Source organism: Ptychodera flava, chromosome 10 (assembly GCF_041260155.1).
Source record: "Ptychodera flava strain L36383 chromosome 10, AS_Pfla_20210202, whole genome shotgun sequence".
Lineage (NCBI taxonomy): Eukaryota > Metazoa > Hemichordata > Enteropneusta > Ptychoderidae > Ptychodera > Ptychodera flava.
In genome coordinates this window covers 34,204,691-34,223,984 of record NC_091937.1, presented here as the reverse complement: position 1 = coordinate 34,223,984, position 19,294 = coordinate 34,204,691, and the positions used below count along the sequence as shown (strand labels likewise).

The 19,294-nt window shown below is 37.3% G+C and overlaps 1 protein-coding gene across 8 annotated transcripts in view; it reads right to left on the bottom strand.

Annotated features, from left to right (window-relative positions):
• LOC139142593 (intermembrane lipid transfer protein VPS13A-like) overlaps positions 1 to 19,294 on the bottom strand; it is a 125,675-nt gene that overhangs the window by 9,275 nt on the left and 97,106 nt on the right. For 7 of the 8 annotated variants that reach the window (XM_070712577.1, XM_070712584.1, XM_070712585.1 and 4 more), the window contains 17 exons: positions 19,142 to 19,225; positions 18,240 to 18,350; positions 17,516 to 17,668; positions 16,565 to 16,690; positions 15,157 to 15,293; positions 14,131 to 14,266; positions 12,878 to 12,989; positions 12,373 to 12,524; positions 11,086 to 11,325; positions 9,057 to 9,191; positions 8,238 to 8,389; positions 7,427 to 7,529; positions 5,418 to 5,450; positions 3,879 to 4,001; positions 3,562 to 3,698; positions 3,020 to 3,215; positions 2,518 to 2,593 (listed from right to left, as the gene is read on the bottom strand). In XM_070712577.1, the coding sequence (XP_070568678.1) occupies positions 2,518 to 2,593; positions 3,020 to 3,215; positions 3,562 to 3,698; positions 3,879 to 4,001; positions 5,418 to 5,450; positions 7,427 to 7,529; positions 8,238 to 8,389; positions 9,057 to 9,191; positions 11,086 to 11,325; positions 12,373 to 12,524; positions 12,878 to 12,989; positions 14,131 to 14,266; positions 15,157 to 15,293; positions 16,565 to 16,690; positions 17,516 to 17,668; positions 18,240 to 18,350; positions 19,142 to 19,225 (2,206 nt within the window). The remainder of the gene's footprint in view (positions 1 to 2,517; positions 2,594 to 3,019; positions 3,216 to 3,561; positions 3,699 to 3,878; positions 4,002 to 5,417; positions 5,451 to 7,426; positions 7,530 to 8,237; positions 8,390 to 9,056; positions 9,192 to 11,085; positions 11,326 to 12,372; positions 12,525 to 12,877; positions 12,990 to 14,130; positions 14,267 to 15,156; positions 15,294 to 16,564; positions 16,691 to 17,515; positions 17,669 to 18,239; positions 18,351 to 19,141; positions 19,226 to 19,294) is intronic. The other variant, XM_070712581.1, reaches the window with a different exon arrangement.

Sequence of the window (19,294 nt, the reverse complement as noted above, 5' to 3'; positions counted from 1 at the left end):
AGGTAGAAGGACAGAGCGTTCCCTCGCTCTCACCCAGATAGTATTAGTACGGGCCGCCGGTGGGATTGCCTCGCTGAAGCAATGGTACTGGGGAGTACCGAGTACGGAGGCCATCATTCTTCAGTCTATCGAAGGAGCGTTTCGTGCCAAAAAATACATGACAGCAACAAAAGTACCATCACTGTGAACTCCATATTTACAAAACATCATCAAATACACGCTAAAAACCCAAAAAAACGTCAAGATTCGCGCCAGACGCGAGAAACAAGATGGCGTAAGTACTTGCAAAACAAGGCTAACTTGTTATATGCGCATGCGCATATTAAGGGGAGACCCATTTGATTTCGGGGGGGGGGTATGCAGGAAGTGGGTATGGGAACTTTTTTTGGTCAGAGAGACAGCATTTTTTTTATTTCTACTGTCAGACCTGCATCAATTTTTTTTTCAAATGGAGTAGCAGTGAATTTTCAAATTTAAGCCACTGTTTCACTATCACAGGATGGTTTTATGTATTCATTTTACATTCCAACAAATGAAAACAAAATGGAAAGTCTAGTATATATACAACTTTCAATTGTAGAACACTTTTTGGCAAATCAACTGTGATCATTACTATACCTGCTTTTCTTTAAAATAGTCAATTCCTTTTAAGTTCTCAGGGGGGGGGGATGTTATCTTTTGTGGTCAGAGAAACAAGGCTCACACATTGTATTTCTTTATATTTGTTGTTCCTCAATTTTTCATTGTCAACTTGTAATCTTTCTAACATATTTATATTGAGAGAATAATGTATTGGTTTTAACACTAGTTTATTGACTCCTGTCTTGTGTTTTAAATTTTCACAATTTACAGAAGTCAAATAGTCCCATCTAGATATTGCCTATACCATTGAGATATTGCAACAGAAATCCTGAAATATGATTTCTTGGGTCAGAAAAGGGAAGGGAAACATCGAGTGCACTGAGGTGTAAAGTAGTGAATGCTTATATCGTAAGCGCTGGGAAAAAAAAACACATAAGAATTGCTTGTGGTAAAAACATTTGCACTGCCTATGGCAGCATGCCAGCAAAGAATACATGAGGATGAAGTTTCCAAAATTTTGCTCATTTCAACTTCATTGTGACAATTCCTTTTTTATTTCTGTCTGTTATGAGAATTTTTTTTTTCTCAAGCCATTACAGGCTTAATTTTTTTCTTTTATTTCACCTGGGGACATTTTTTTTTCTCAAAATCCTCCATACCCCCCCCCCCCGGAAATCATGTGGTTCTCCCCTAAGTGAGCCCCTGACCTATACGGGCCAGTGGATTGCTTCCTCAGTAGAACTGATATGCCTGCCGGTACCGGTGTTTATCGCCTACGGAGGCCATCATTCTTCAGTCGATCAAAAGCGCCTTTCGTACGACAGCCGCAAAAGTGCATCACTGTCAATTTCATAACTATAGAATATGTTGAAATACACAGTGAAACGATCACGACGTAAAAAATGTACCCACACCGAGAAACAAGATGGCGTCCGATTCGATTCTTCAACTCAGAATTGTCCTAGAATTGTGCGCATGCGCAGACGGTAGCTTAACGAAAGCAAGGCAAAATCAAGTAAATATAAAATAAAAATGGATAAAAATATTGTTTAAAAATAATACAAGGCATGTATCACCAAATTTTGAACATTTCTGACGGCATTGCAACTATACGAACACCCATGCCAAATATCACAATAATCAAATCAGTGGTTTTGAGGAAAAATTGAAAATAGTGGTTTTCAGAAAAAAGCTAAAAAAGTGACTTTAAAATGATTCAATCAAAAAAAGAAAAAAGACCGTTTGAGATACATGCCCAAGTGACCACCAGACCAAATTTCAGAAAAAGTTACTGAAGCGTTTCTGAGATACCTGCGTCCACAGCATACGGCCCACTGTATGCAACAACAGAGGCCGCGTCATCACATTAGTACTTTGTGCCCACAGGGCACAAAGGACTAAAAATGAGACACCATGACTCAATGGTCCTTATCAGATTAATAGATTTCACAAGCAGTTCATATCTGGTATGAAGTGTTGGCATGCTGCCAACAAAATCAGTCCGCTGATCACATGACAGCAGACAGAAGTGTTAGGGAAAAAATCTTAAAGTCTGGAGTATTGAGTATCAAACTTTCCTAAGCAGCAGATGGTACAGTCTCATGTGATGAGATGAGTGCTGTATGGAAATTTGCCAACAATAAGCTTGTAACTTATTGCCTCTGTCACTATACAGATAGGTTTGTGACTGGTTTAACCCTTTGAGTGCTTTTATTTTTCCTGCCAAAAATTTAGTGCAACATTTTACTAATTTCATGGATTTTTCTGAAATTTTCTTGATAATTTTTTACCAAATGGACATCTCATGTCACTGGCTACACTTTTTATCAAAATTTTGATAAAAAATCTGAAAAAAAATTGACTGGCATATATTTTATAAAGGTGACAAAAATTGACTTTGGCACTCAAAGGGTTAACCATTTACTGAAAACTCACCAATGGTATGTCCCAGCAGGCTTTGCACACCACGAGCTAGACCCTCGGCAAATTCTCCAGGGCCCTGCACTGCACCCTGTAAAATAAAATAAAATAAAATAAGCAATATAATATCAAAAGATGCAGCGAAAGGTGGTAACTATGCATCTTGAAAGTGAAAGAATTAAACTTTTGCTCAAACTTTCCCCAAGGAATCTTTCAACCATTCTCTTACACATCAACAATAAAAATCTGGGGTCACCGTGCAAATTTTGGTACTACAGAAGCAAATTACCCAAGATTTACCGATAATTGAAATTCAAAATGGCCGCCATCACTGAGTTAACTCTATGGAGAAAAATAGAATTTGCGATTTTCAGAAAACTAAGACTGAAAAGTTTTCTTAATGAGCTTTAAAATGAACCTGCTTAAGTGGTGGATCGGAATGAATTGTGAAAGTTTGAGGATCCCAATATGTGTCCCCAAGGTGCATTTTACCTTAAGTAAAATAATAGACACCTACCATGTATGGTTCATAGAAAAGATCACCGATGCCTTCAGATAAGTCCTTGAACAAACCATAGGGATTGCCCAGTACGTCCAGTCCCAGAAGTAGAACGTAAGCCTGCTTGATGCCCTGGGATGTATAGTGACCTCTGACCTCTGACAGCAACTGTTCCCGTGTCATCAGAACATTTGTTCTTTCAAAGTAGGCCAGCCTGTGAGGGGAATCAAGGTCAAGGTCAGGAACAACAACATAACTATCAACTTGGAAGGATTTAGTGATATTGTAGCTGGGATATGACCAGATAAAATTTTCGGTTTTCATAAATAAACCAGGGCGGTTGTGAAGCAGGAACTAAAGGAAAATGAATTTGAAATCATGTGATTTATGTTGACTCTATTTTAACTGATGAGAAAATTTACAACATTATTGTATCAGAGAAATTAGATGGACATTTAACTTTTCTGCTACTTATTAAAAATTTACAATCTGAACCATTTTGCCATATTTTTTATGTTGGTGCCAAAATCCGATAATTATATAAATAACTGTTGACTTACTTGAGTTCAACATCTCTGATGTCTGTGATTGTAGCTCCAATGGAATTGATGAAGAAACCGATCACATCAGATTTGAATGTTCTGTCCTCAGTACTGGATACATGTGGAGTTCCACTCAATGAAAAACTTATGCCAATCTGTTAAGATAACAAAATAACAAAGTGAGTCTACAACACAAAAGTTCCTACCCTTTAGCCTTGTTTGTTGTTTCATTTCATTTGCAAAGTTTTAAAAACGTATTACACACACACACACACACACATATACACACATATATACATACATGTACACACAAGTAAAAGATGATTGGTATTTACCTTGACTGGTGATAGATGAAGATACTCAAAGTAACTCTTTTGTGGTTGCTCAGCAACAATATAAGCTGTTGTCTGCTTCAGTGTTTCATTGACTCGGCCGAGATCTTGCCGGAGTTGTACCATCTGTCATACAAACATCATTTAAAAAATAAATTACCACATGTTTTATTTTGTTTTCAAAAACTTCCCATCAATGTAGCCTAGCTTTCTGTCAAAGGTCATATAAAATTGATGATACTGATCTTGGACAAACATATAGCTAAGTAGTTTTCAATATCCTTTGAAGATAATTATTACAAAACTACCAATATTTGACAAGTATCAGAGCAATAACCCTGTGGTTGATAACTTTAATTTTACTGCAGAAAGTACAAGGTGCAGTATTCTATGGCTTGCTTTCTAAACAAAACTTTTTCAATTGTGACCAACCCACACCGACTCCAATAAGGTGACTTTACTGTTACCAAGACCGAATTTACTTTATTCAAAGATTTACTTTATTTACACCAAAGCATCTTCACTTCTGATTGAACGGCAAAAGTTTACATGAAAGCTGTTTGGAGTCAATGACATTAATTGCGGTCCCTGGACTCAGAGGGGTGGACATCTTGTTTCACAAGTATGCTGCTTCAAGTGTTCATTTCAGATCCAGGATGAAACAATGAACCTTTTGAATGCTGTAATTTTTCCCACCAAAACTTTTGTGCAACATTTTACAAATTTTATGAATTTCTCTGTGTGGTTTTTGATAATTTTGGACCAAATGGACATTACATTCATTGGCTTATATTTGAAATCATGAGGTCTCTGTATTTTGATTTTTAAAGTATAAAACCACAAGCATTGTGGAATTCTGTTAATAAACTTGTGCTACAAAGCCCATCCCCTGAGTCCCCATGGTAGAAAGCCACGCCAGCAAGCTGTAAGCTGAATGCAACAAGAGCAGTTACATCATCGTGCAAATTATTGATGACTTCAATCCTGCAAAGAGAGAATGTTGTGATTAATATAGAGCCAGCCAATGAACCTGTGAGATCGCAGTCATGTGACGCAGAGCAGCTGTGATTGGACAAGAAACTGACACAAGCACATAGATCATGTGGATGGACAGACAGTTTGATAAAATCTTGTGGAGAAGAAAGATTATGTGAGTGTCGCATGCTGCAAGCATGAAGAATAAATAATTTGTGTGAGAAGAAAGAGAAAGAGAAAGAGATAAGTTACATTAAATGCGGTACATTTACTTCGGTTCAGTTTCATCTACGACTGTTTTTCTAATTGGATGTTTGTTTTGAAGTTCAAAAGTAGCTGTTAGTGATGATGCGCCCTAATTGGGATTATGCACGCTCTAAAAAAACTTGGTCCTATCTTTTGAACAATTTTGAAGAAGGCATAGAATCAAAAAATTGCGACTCGTTTGGTTGGTTGGTTTTCATGTTTACATAGACCTTGTCCTCAGCAAACAAGAAATTTCATCATTTGAGAAGCGATTTGAGAAAGGAAATCAGGAAGTGATTTTTTTTCGGTGAACTTGCTCACCTCCCCTGTGACGGTGCTGCCTCCTTCCTGGAGCTGTTTGTTAGTGAACACAACACACATTAATTGAAGACATCGAAGAATAACAAATGTGCAATTACACTGTATATGGTGGGTGTGAAATCCCCCAACATATGTAACGCATCAGCTGATTGGTTGATTGTGTTGAAAGAAATTAACCAACTTTTGGCTCATTTTCAAGTCTGCTTTAAAATTATTTTGCGCAATCATTGAACATGTAAACAATGGATGCAAAGTTTCAAAACTCTGAGAATATTAGTATGCCAAAATTTCTCAATTTCAAATGATGCTTGTAACTAGAGAGTACATGTACCTCAATGGAGCCATACAACTAATACAGAAAAGGTTATGGTAAACAAACAACAAATTAATATAACAGGCATTACTCAAGAAAACACCTAGAGTTGGTTTTCACTGAAAGTCATGTCGCTGAAATTGTCTGTCCTCTCAGAACATTTTTCACGAGCTTTTGTAGACACAAGACACAGCAAATGAATTTACTGTACTTGACAATGTCGTGTAACAGTTTGATAGTCATTATTTTTGTCATTTAAGTGATACAGTTAGTTGATCAGTGTTATGATGAGTCATGTCCTATACTCTCATCCATATAGTCTTGTTTCTTGGTGGAAATTACAACTTTAAATATTCACTCCCCAGCCTCGGACTCATTCTTCAAACCATTGCAACTAGTTTTTTAGTTGTGATTTCCACCATTAAACCGTACTCGTCCGAGTATAAGCCCCCGGTTCGGCAACACTAAACAGCGGAAAACTAGGGGAGGGGCTTATACTCGAGCAACCCCATCTTTATCTGGCATGGACGCTTAATTTATGCTAATTTTATGCACGATTTTTTTCAACACACTCGATCTTTCTATTGCTTTCAAAATCGACTTACACATCCAAAGAAATTGATTGTACAGTCTCTGAATACAGAAGTGACATTTTGGTGAAATTTCAGCGTCAAAAAAACCCCCAAACTTGAAACAAAGACGTCATGTGTATGCTGCTGATCAACAGTAATGTGAACAGCTTCAACAGGCATGCATTGCCCACACGGAAAGGCAACTCAATATTCCAATATCAAACTGTCTACATCTTGTGAAAACAACAACATAGCAGTGAAAATTGTAATAGTCACCAGGAAAAGTCTTCACAAATGAAAGGATAATTGCTTCAAACAAAAGAAACTGCATGTTTCAAGCATGAAAACATCGTGGCCGTGAATGAAAATAAACAATGGCGGACGTGAGTGAGACTATTCTATTTAGGCAACGGGGGTGAGTAGGGTCAAAGAATCAAGATAATGCTGGAAAAAACGTGTCATTTTCCTTACGATCTTGTCAAGGGAACTCCAGTTTCCCATTGTTTTAACATCTTTTAATGGTTTCTTTATCATCTAAAATAAATTTTACCAAGTTAAATGACCAAATATACTCTCCTAACCTTTCTGTATTTGAGTTACACTAGGGTAGGGGCTTATACACGGATGTAATGCATTTTCTAAAATCCTCTAAAATCAGTAGGGGGGCTTATACACGAGCAGGGGCTTATACTCGGACGAGTACGGTAAACCCAACGTTTTAGAGTTACCTCAGGTCCCTGTACATATTTTGTTTGTGCACCAATATACCCTGCAGTCTGTGATGTGACCCTGTCATGTAGTCGATATGTGGTTTGGGTGAGAAAATGCCAGCCCACGTACAATTTGCAGACTAACAAAATGATGTGTGGTGGTCATACTAGAGATAAAGACACTCTTCACTGGTAACATTGGATGAGTATTCCTGTAAACAATGCATTAGCAGACACACAACAACAACGACAAAAAAAAACTGCATGTACAAACTTCACACCGCAACATCTGAATAGAAAAAAGCAATTCCACAACACTACTGCACTGAAAAGTGAGAAATCATGATCAACTTCACAAGTCTTTGTGCAAAGTCGTGAGGAACAGTGAAGAAAGATTGAAGATGTAAATTTTACCTCCTCAGGTGGTTCTTCTAATGAACTGAAGATATCAATTACTGAGAGGAGAAATCCTTTGTCAATCCTGACATTTGTTTGTTGTAGAAGGACCTTAAAGTACCTGTATGAATGACATACAAAAACCACTGTTAGTGTAGAATGCACTTGGGGACAGATTGTTGAGTGTTTACAAGACTAGTCTGTGTTTCACACTTATATAATGAATTATACTGCTAATGCAAAATTAAGTTGTTCTTTCACAACTCTTAGACTTAAAGGGACAAAGTCGGCTATTTTTTCATGAATTTTGTTTGATATGAGATACCACATATACTGATTGACATGTTGAAAGATACTGAATGAACGGGTGACCATGCATATATTCGACCCAAATTTTAGACAAATAAAATGAAACCATCACCGAAAAGAATTAATGGTCATGACCATTAATTCATTTTCGTGATGGTTTCATTTATCATGTCTAAAACTCGGGTTATATGCATGGTCACCCATATATATATGCACGGTCACCCATTTATTCAGTATCTTTCAACATGTCAAACAATATAAGTAGATTGGCTGCCTACAGGCCATTCCTAGCCATATGATGGTGCTGTCTATTAGACGACTTATAGGCTGTTCTGCCAAGGGTTGTTCCTAGGGAGGGTCCCTGCCTGAGGAAACACCCCTAACTAGCGAAGTAAGTTATCCCATGGGCTGCATTTGACTTAAAGTCCAGCACCCTGATACCAGCTCTTTTGATTTATCTATGAGACAATATGTACGTTTAGATCACTGACTAATCAAACGCCCATGTCTGTGATCTCACCTGATGGAATCTACCTGGTGTTCAGGCACTTGCCGTCTCATGATGGAGAGTTCCAACAGTGGTTTGTTTCCGCTTTTCTTGATGACATGTTTTGGGATTGGGGCGGTGTACAGAGCAGTTGTGAAGAAAGCGTCCTGAAGTTGATTATCAATCTGGAGAAAGGAAACAACAAACATTTCAACATGTATCATCAGCCTAAACTGATATTATCACAATTAGCATAAAAACAACCAGTCTGATACTTGTTATTCTACATGTACCTTGATGTCCTATAAAATGTGTTGTCTTTCAGTTCAAATTTACCAGGAGCTGTATCTGGATATATACAATGACACAATTGTGACATCGATGATAAATTTATGGTAGTGATGCAGTCTACAGATCATCACAATTTGATAGAAGGTACATGCACGTTTATGCTCAAATCCTTTCTCATAGTCATCATAGTTTGTATTTTAACCAGTTTGGGAAGTTAATTTCCACTTTCTGGACTACGACTTCATCCACCTCCATTAATGACTTACTGAACCCTTTCAGTGCTGTAATTTTTGACACAAAAATTTTTTTTGCAATATTTTACCAATTACGATGAATTCTTGTGTAATTTGTTGATAATTTGGGACCAAATGGACACCACATTTCATTGGATACAGATTTTTATCAAAATTTGGCAAAACTCTGAAAAAAATTGACTACGGTATATTTTATAAAAGCGACGAAAAATGACTTTGGCGTTCAAAGGATTAGGAAGACAGAAGTTCCAATTACCAATGACATGTAGCAAGTAGACATACAGTGTCTATGCATGACTTCACTCACCTGTATTTTTTGTATCTTTGCATGTATGCTGGAGTGATGAATTGACTGTCTGTACTGTAACCATACAGCAGGGTAGTACGTCCTTCTCATCTTGCCAGCGTACGGTTTTGTCATCGTCATCGCATTAAAATCAGCCTGGAGTAAGAAATAGATATGGCATGTAATGATTAGGCAATACAATACACCCAACGATGGTATACCACGAGATTTTGACCAGTTCACGACATATCTGCACAAGTGATAGCGACTGCATATATGAAGTGAACTGGTCCACATTGATTGGTATACTGTCACTGGGTGTGATTTATTGCTATTACATCATAACAGTATATTGAATTCTGGCGTGGAACGTCAAAAATGAATTTTTGCTCAAGCCAAGAGCTTGCACGCGTGCCAGCTGTGGTATATCGTGAATATACCACAGTTCTTTTCGCATCCCAACCAATCAGATCACTGTATTTGCGCCATCAGTATACTGGTATGATGGTATGATATAATATTGGATATTACACTAATCACGGTCCCTCTATCACTGGTCTGGCAACGGCAGGTTTCCTATTGTCCCTATCAGCGTTGACGGCAAACAAACCATTCACACTTGATATCGATACCCAACGGGTTGCCATCTTTTGAATATTCAGATCGACGTCAGAAAAATCACCAGCATGCAATGCAGTTTGGAGTTTTGCGCTTGTGCACTGCGCATTTGTGTACACTCGAGGTAATAACAAATGCAATGTGACTTCCTCGGTCTGAGCAGAACATGTGGAAATGACATGGAGATTTTGTCGATTTGGACAATCAAAATATTGTTTGGAACTTCATTCTTGAAGAAACTGTCGACACGGAATGCCAAATTTGAAATGTCAATGGTGATGAGGTGAACGCAAGGATTCAACAGCAGCCCGGAGCCAACGTCACGTAAGACAGCTGCAGAATGAGCGATCCGATTGCAGCAGAGTGGAACGTAAACAAATCATGTAAACAAAATAAAGGCTACGAAATTTCCATACTCAGAAGGAAACAAGAATGTTGAAGTACCTCACCAATTTATAAAAGACATATTTTTTCCATTTAGTTCAAAATGAATACACTGCATTGGACTTTCAAGTTGTAAAAGAGTCTAATCTTCACATTAGCTGGTGGGCGTTGTGAACTAAGGATCGTCCATTATTACGCATTCATCGGATCGTACCTATCGAAAACGACTATCAGTGTCTCATTTCATGTAACATTTAGATCGCCCAAAATGAAAAAACCACACTTTTGTGACTGATTTCAAACAACTGTCACAAGTTTGTGTACTTATTTAACTATAGGACATTTATTGACGAGGTTAAGTTCAGGAGGTACTGCTCACAATAGCCGCCATCTTGACTCAAAACATCAATTACTAGTTCGAAAAAACACTCGATATTTCAAGCAGCATTATGATATGTAGTCGCCAAAAACCTGCCCACCAATTAAAAGCAGGTTTAAGGCATACGATGAGGATAGTAGTAATTTTAATCTTTAAACGTACACCAAGAAAAGGAGTCTAAAAATCGAATACTTTCCGATCACCATACAGGCAAAGGAGATCAAACACGAACACAAAAATCATTGCAAATGTTACAAGGAAATGCTACTAACTATACATATACGGCAACACTCACCTGAGACAATGTACATTTCTGCTCACTGAAAGATGATTCGGACTCAAAAGGTTTGCTGATTTTACACGAAAACGGCTATAAACTGGCTATAAACACAGAGCACTGCATTCGAAAATGGCGCCAAACGCTCAGCTGATCGCGTCGCTACGGACTGACCCAATCGACATGGTGATTCACACCTTTGACAATGGAAATTAATCTGCATTGCCAGACCGGTGATAGAGGGACCGTGCACTAATTTAGGTTTTTTAACTTGATTTTAGGGACTATCACAAGAAACTATATTTCACAGACACAGCAAATATGCTGAAAAACACATTGTATACTTATGGCTCATGAAGCTTTCATCAGAATTCCAATAATGAAGCACAAACCTCTACTGCGTCTTCAACCACAATGCCGTCTTGGTCATGTCTCTTCCTATCTTCCAAAATCCCCGCTAACTGTAAATTCACAACCTTCCACTTGTCTGGACGGGTTTCCACCTCCCACTTTGCAGGGGCTGTGGTGATGGCAGCGTACGCCACCGCCTCGTACATGGAATTAATGAGTGACACACCAATGCCTTCCAGAGATACAAATAACTCCATGTTTGCCTGCTCCTGAATGTTAGCCTGAAAACAAAAAGAAGGCATTTAAGGTAGAACGTGCCTTGGGGACAGATACCGGTATTCGGACTCTCAATTTTCTACAATTCTTTTCTGATTTACCACTTGTGGGGGCTCATTTTAAAGCTCCTAGAGAAAGAAAAACTTTCACCATCTTAGATTTTCAAAAATCAGAAATTTAATTTTTCCCCATAGAGTTAACACAGGGAAGGTGACCATTTTGAATCGTAAATTGTTGGCCAATTTGTTTCGCTAGTTCCAAAGTTTACACGGTGACCCCTAATTTTTATTATTGATTTGGTAAAAGAATGGTTGAAAGTTTCTTTTAGGAAATTTTAAGCAAAAGTTTAAGACTTTCACTTTTGAGGCACATGCTACCTTAAACAAACTTTTCCATGAAAGGGTGTTTATCTACACAGCTTGCTTTTCATAAACCAGTGATAGATTAATATTTTTCAAAATTAATGATGCACATATCTTCACTTATTGATGAATTTTGAAATTGGCTTTTTTCACTTCAGAAAACATGTCACTTTTCATTAAGCTTTGTGTTGTCCCTTTTCAGTTACTGAGCTTCAATCTTTTCAATTATAACTGATTGATACTGATTATAAAAATGTATGCACATATTTACTGAATGATTTTCACAGATTAACTTCACGTATTCACAGATTCATTTAAACTTATTCATTGATTCATTTTATATATTCACTGATTCATTAAACAAACTCATTAATTTGTTTTAAACACTGGTTCATTTCAAATATTCAGTGATTCATTGAAAATTCACAAAATTATTTCATACAATAGTGATTCATTTTAAATATTCACAGATTCAATGTCTATGTGAACTAATTAATTGTACCTATCCACTGATTCATTTCAAACATTCACTGATTCAATTTACATTAATCAATACGGTAGTCCCCTTTCACATATTTGTTGATTTATTACACACGCATTTTTCATAAACATATTCATTTTTGGTAATCAGTCATTCACTTCATATATTCATTGACTTTAAGCAGGAAATGCTAAAATGTGATCACTAACCTGTTTTGCTAGTTGTATTACACTTTTGTCCTGTGTGAATAGTAGAACTCTCTGTAAGCCATCCAAGTAGGATGCCCAGTAAATGGTAGTTTTCTCAGTCTTATTGAGTAGTGGATGTTCTATAAGTCCATCTACTTTGTCCTTGTCTTCTTCTGTGGTGAAAAAGTAACATGTTAATGTTTATCTCATTGGATGACATTACAGGAAATCATTTACCATGCACTTACAACCTAACTTGTGTGCTATGATATTCATTGATTCACAATTATCTAACATTAGATGGATCAGTGCCTATGTGATTGACAAATTAATTTTGATCGAGTTAGATACTTTTCTAATCAGATTGTCGACAAAAAGATGCTAACGTCTATGTAAAACAACTATTCATTGAAAAGTAAAGTATTTTCCTCAGTATCACGACCATTTATTAAACAATGAGCCAATATTAACTGCATTGAAGTGGGATCACATTGATCCACATTGGATGACATTGACTGACATTTACCTTCATCAGTGCTGTACACACTGCCATCTTCCCCTTCCACATATTCACCGTCTCCCGGCAGACTGCTCCGTCTGACACTGTCAAAACTCACATTGACTTTACCGCTGTCATCCTATAGATTGTAAGGAAATCAAAATTCATCTCTTAAAGTCAAACCTCTCCTTCCCTAGTAGCAGTCACACATCACTTTGTTTGATACAATGTTTGGATTTACAGATTTTGAAATGGGTAACATAATTTGAAACGGACAAGAATTTTTTTCAAAACTGCAACTTGAGCATTGTGAATTTCCATTGCCTTCCATCACAATAAATATACTGCTCATTGCTCATGGGGTTTTAGCAAATGTATAAAAATACCGCAATTATATGGTGTCGCTCAAATTTGATCAGAATTGGTACATACCAAAGATCAACAATAAGTGTTATTTCTATCTGTTCAGTGCAGGAAAATTATGCATTGATTTTATGACAATTTCTGCACAGTACAACCAGAAACATAACAAGAAATACAACCAGAAAAACAACAAGAAATATTTAAACCAGAAAATTAAGAATGACAAAAGTAAAGAAGGTCTGAAACTTTAGGTACTGAAGGTCAACTTTAGCAACATGCATAGCAGGAGAATCTTTCTACCATGGATGTACAAAAATAGACATCCATATGGTTTCAGCAGATCTGTTAATATGTCACAGTTCATAACAATGACAGGAAATGACAAATTAGCTGTTCAGTTACTGCTATCACTCCCAAACATAATAGGTACCCTGCATACAAATACGTTAAAGGTCAAAATCCTCTTATTCAGATGTGTGGGCTGATTCAGTTCACTGCCACCACTCCTGCACACTTGCAGTATTTCCCTTTTTCTTACCTCATTTGCACATTTTTCACACTGATGTGTTAATTTGAACAAATTCACATCTCAACCCTTACATCTACCTGTACACCAAAAATCAGAGATGGTAGCTTTGGCGGTATGGGAGCCTTTGTGTGTGATGGACATACATCCGCACATACCCACAAATATACAGACACAGCAACCACTCAGACTCATCATATAAGCTCTTTTTGGTATTTATATATAAAACCAAATATGAGCTAAAAACATAAGGTGTCTCATTCTGACACCTTGGTAGGACTTTGTCCATTATGTTACCCATTTGTTCAACCCCACTTTTTTCACATGATAATTGTTTCCTATAAACTACAAAATACAGGGTTTTTCTACTAGAAGTGATACAACACGCTACCTTTGATATCATGGCTGGAAATGAAGGTTTGTTCCTGTTGTACAGATTCCACCACAGCGTTCTTTCAACCGTAGGATCATCCCAGGTGTACAGAAGTGACTGGTTTGGTTGAATCAACATCACATTGTTGCTGTTCCTGCAAATACACACCACAAGATTCCATGATTCATTAGGGGATGTATATTTTTCACACCTAGATATTGAAGAGCCTGTAGCTGTATCTTTTGATGATTTGTTCACTATTTTTATTTTAAATGTCAACTACACTTTCTTGTTCTACTACCTAAAGGCATGTTGAGATACACAGTATTCAGCTTGCCAACCCAGACTGTACATGTGTACATTGATGACAACTTGATTTTGGTCCAGACAGGAATTCCAATAAAAACAACAACAGTGCATTTTACACATATAGATGCTGCCATGACGGTCTAAATAGTGGGTATTTTAACATGCTTCTGGGATAGAACACGAACCTGCAATTGACATACAAAACAAAAATAGTTAAAAAAATCATGAAAAGTTACAGCTACTGTCCCTTTTGCGTTATACGGTATTGTTGATCTCTGAGAAGTTCATGGAAGTAAAAGCATACTGATTTGAAGGAAGTAAATCTGATTCACAGCCATGTACTATGTTTACATGTTCGATAATAGGCAAACAGAAATAACTTACAGATACATTACAAGACACATGAGAACAGAGTCAAAGACCAAGAAAGAAAGATATATGGACCAGACTTCTGGTATTATAGGTAAGAAGTGATGTCCATTGTTTTGAAAAGAGTGAGTGCATCCGGCCAACGTGGCACTGGCCACATATCAATTAATGAGTTACAGTTGAAGATGGTCAGTGTCTAATGACAATATAAAAGTTAGTGATGCTATCTAACATCAGAATTATTCAACAGATATGCTATATCTTATTGCCAGCTGATAATGATATCAGCAAAAGAGTCTGCCACAGTGTACATGAGGCACTCTCTGCTGACTGTTTGCTTTGTGATTACAGTGATTGAAGACTTACTTCTGTTTGATCTTGATGAAGAGGTCATTGTCACAGAGATTGTCAATTCTGACTGGTGCATTGCCACTCATGTACGGTGTGAAAGTAATGGTTGTTGGGCCTTCGGTTCCTCCAGTGACATCTACATTCAGTGCAGTCTGTGAAAAAATTATTCTGCTTCATTATTCCACTCAGGAAGAGTGCATGTTACAGTGTATTGTCATTCAAATTGTAGCAGTCAGTCATAAGTTGATATTGACCTGTCCTGTACTATAATGAGTTGATTTTATTGTCATATATTATATGTTGCAGAGTATTGTCATTCAAATTGTAGAAGTCAATAACAAGTTGATATTGACCTGCCCTACATTATGATGAGTTGATATTTAAATAATAACACACGCCAGCAAGGGCAAGATCATGATTTGTTGCCCGCCCAAGAGATGGTGCTCATGATGGTAATATGATGATGCCCGAGCCGAAGGCGAGGGTATCATCAATATTACCGTCATGAGCACCAGCCCGAGGGCAGGCAACAAATCGTGATCTTGCCCGTGCTGGCGTGTGTTATTAATTTTATTACACCGAACAAGCAAACATGCAAAGACTTCGTCGAGTACAGTTCGCCTTTCTGAGTCCCGACCTCAGCGTAAAACGTTGTCAGTGCTAGGGTTGCCGCTGAAAGTTTGCCGATCTCCTCGGTGGCGTATCCACATTTGTTGCTTGCATAGTCGCTGAACACAGAAATTTCATTCCTTGTTGCCATTTTCGTCGTTTGCTGTTTACTCGCATCAAAATATCGTCTAACTGTGCCGGTGACAGCTGTGCATGACGTTTCGCAGCCATAGTTGCTGACTGCTTACAGCGAACGACATTTGTTATGCGCAGAAAGGACGCGCAGTAGGTAAAATGACGTCATCCATGAAATATCAAATGCAGAGGGCATCATCAAGTTCGCAGAGGGCATTATCACGTTTGCAGAGGCATCATCACGTTCTTTTACATGTCACGTGAGTCATGTTTAACCAATGGCAGTGCACGCTGAATGAGTGAGGTGTAATAAATTATTTTCTGAATTGTTCATTCTTGTCATGTATTATAGTTTTTTTAGGTTTCAGTCAATCGCCTCCATCGCAAAACACTCTAAAGACAGTCCTATTGATTTGTAACTGTGAAATCCTGTACTGTCAACAGTTATTAGTGTAGCAGCAAGGTGAACAACAGTTAGATATTGACCTACCAAGTTAGTGTAACAGCACCTTCAGTGGTTATAAGGATGAACAACAGTTAAATATTGACCTACCAAGTTAGTGTAACAGCTCCCTCAGTGTTTATCAACTTGAAAAACAGTTAGATATTGACCTACCAAGTTAGTGCAACAGTACCCTCAGTGGTTATCAAGATGAACAACAATTAAATATTGACCTACCCCATGTTGCATTCTGAGCACCGTCGAGTGTGGTTTATCCACTCTGAAGTGCTGTGTTGAGACGTTGCTGTCGGAGTTCTTCACAAACAGTTTCATGGATGTGGTCCCTGGCCAAAACGGAACACACTGGGGAGAGAAATGCGGAAAATGATGAGGAATGGTAGTGTCAAATGGAAGACAGGTTTGCATAATCAGTGTAATGATGTGAGTGTATGAAGGTTAACAGGTATTCTGTATCACTGTGAGAAAAAATACATTGGCTCCTAAAAAAAATTACAAGAAACTGTACAGAAACCAGTTTGGTCTGTTTGTATTTGTGTATGTGTGATCATCCTTTGACCTGTGATTTTATAGTTTGAACCCTTGAGAGCCGTAATTGATCCAACCAAAATGTTGGTGAAGAATTTTTCTTCATATTTTTTTATAATCTCAGACCAAATGGACACACTTTTTATTTCAGCTTCAGTTTTTGATCAAAATTTCAAGAAAATCTTAAAAATTCTCTGGATCTGAAAAAATATTGTACGCATTATATTTTAATGAAAGTGTCAAAAGTTGACTTCAAGACTCAGAGGGTTAAATAACAACATGAGAGGGTAAAAAGAAACAATTTTGTTATTTCTGTAATATTTTGTGTGATTTCTTAAAAGTCAGGTCAAAATTTTAGGATACATATTTAGTTTGTGTACCGGTACTAATGAGGGAATTCTGATGGCACAAAGAATTAACCCCACACACAATAAACACTTTGAATAACGTCTATCATATATTGTTACACTATCAAAACTTAAACTTGCAGTACCGACAGGATTCTCACTCTTTGTTGCCTTATGCTTGCAAGAGTGGTTCACAATTGTGATATGGAGATTAACTTTTATGCTGCTAATGTTTGATCCAATATTACGACGATGACATATAGGTTTTGCATATTTGTAAAATTAATGTTCTCACCTCGCCTGGTTTGATGTCAACCCACACAGCCGCTTTCAGCCCTTCCTCCATGAAACTCAGGGAGTCTGACGTCTCATTGAGAACCAAGAAGTAGGGCATCAGGGTCACTATCTTGGTCAAGGTCAAGTTAGCCATCTTGATTTCAAGCCAGAACTGAGAGTATGATGCATGATATGTAAAGATCAGTGATTAGCAGAATGATAGAAAATATAATACGTTGTCTCAACATGCGGTCTTTTCTGAACTTTCTTTTGTCTTGAATAACACTGCAAATGTTACCAGATGACATAACACATGCATCACTGACCTAATAATAACACTAATCGCAATGTCAGGTTTGTTACTAAATATGGCTGCATGTGTGCAACTTCCCCACACTACGGCCTGAAATTCAGACAAATTTTGTTGTTGCATGCATTGCTGTTGTTGCTGCTTGTAGTCTGAGCCATAAATTAGTATGATTTTTTGTATCCATTGTAACACTAGCGGCTTTTATTTTTGTCATTCTTGTGGAAAATGCTGACAGATATTTATTTTTGCATATTAACGAAAGAAAAACGATATCATTTGCGATCAGCACTATTATAACCACAGTTCGGTAAAATGTTGCCAAAATGACTTTCCATCAATTATAATGTCAAATGCTTGTCTTTCTGACAGTCTTTTCCATGCAATCTGAATTGATTTCATTTGGCCTGACAATGGATAGACTATTAAACATTACCTGGTAAATACGATCGTGACGTTTGTCCTTACAGGTCACCACACCAGAACTGCCAACAGTGTCCAGTGAGAAGGAATCTGACCAATCAGATTCAAAGACACGAATCTTTGCCTGAAAAAAAGACCAAAGAATGAAATCAAAAGATGTTCAAATTTTAAGGTGCAAACCATTGCTTAAAACAGTTGTAATGTTTTTAATTAGTCTTTTTCAAAAGAGAAAGTTGCGTCATCTACATTAACAAATTATTGCTGTGTTCTGAATTGGGAGTATATTTGATGGGTTGATGAATTTGAAAAGGATCCTAATGTTCCTAGGTTTGTAGATGGAACATAAACTTGAAGACTTCAAAACTACTGGAATCTATAAATGTTGAACATGAATACTTTTTTGTTAAAATGTACATTGAATCTCTTTGGTTGGACCAACACAGCTGGCACTTCCAACCTTCACACAACGTGAAAAGCGTGAAATGACAATTCATGAAACTGAAACTACCGGTATGAGACTATCTGTGGAAGCTGAAATCACAGTTCATGTAACAAACATACACTGACATAAATAATGTTAAAATTGCAGTAACAGTTGAAAATTTCACAGATAGAAATATGTAAAGGCCGGGCATATTTTATGGACTCATGTGTCATGTTCCTTTGAATCGTTCCTGTCCTTTTGACAAGAAATGACCATGAAAATTCCCAAAATTCATGCATTAACCCTTTTGAGGCTGTTTGAGGGCAGATCTTTCAATGATGTCATTTGTCACCAAGGGTTACGCTGGTTGCAATTCTTTAAATAATGTCATACACTGTAGATTACCAAGTGGTTAGGCTGGTGGTAAATCTTTGAATGATGTCATAGGTCACCATGGGGTCAGGGTTCAAAGTGATTTGAATTCAACTCACCCTTTTTCTCTTCTTAGAACTAAAATTGAAAAGAATCGGAGAGCTTGATGTCTGGTTCTCATAGACCAGTCTTGATCTTGAACCCTGTAAAATGAAAGTCACAATTCAAAATTGCATCAGATAGCGTGAAATTGATGACTATCTTTTTCTTTT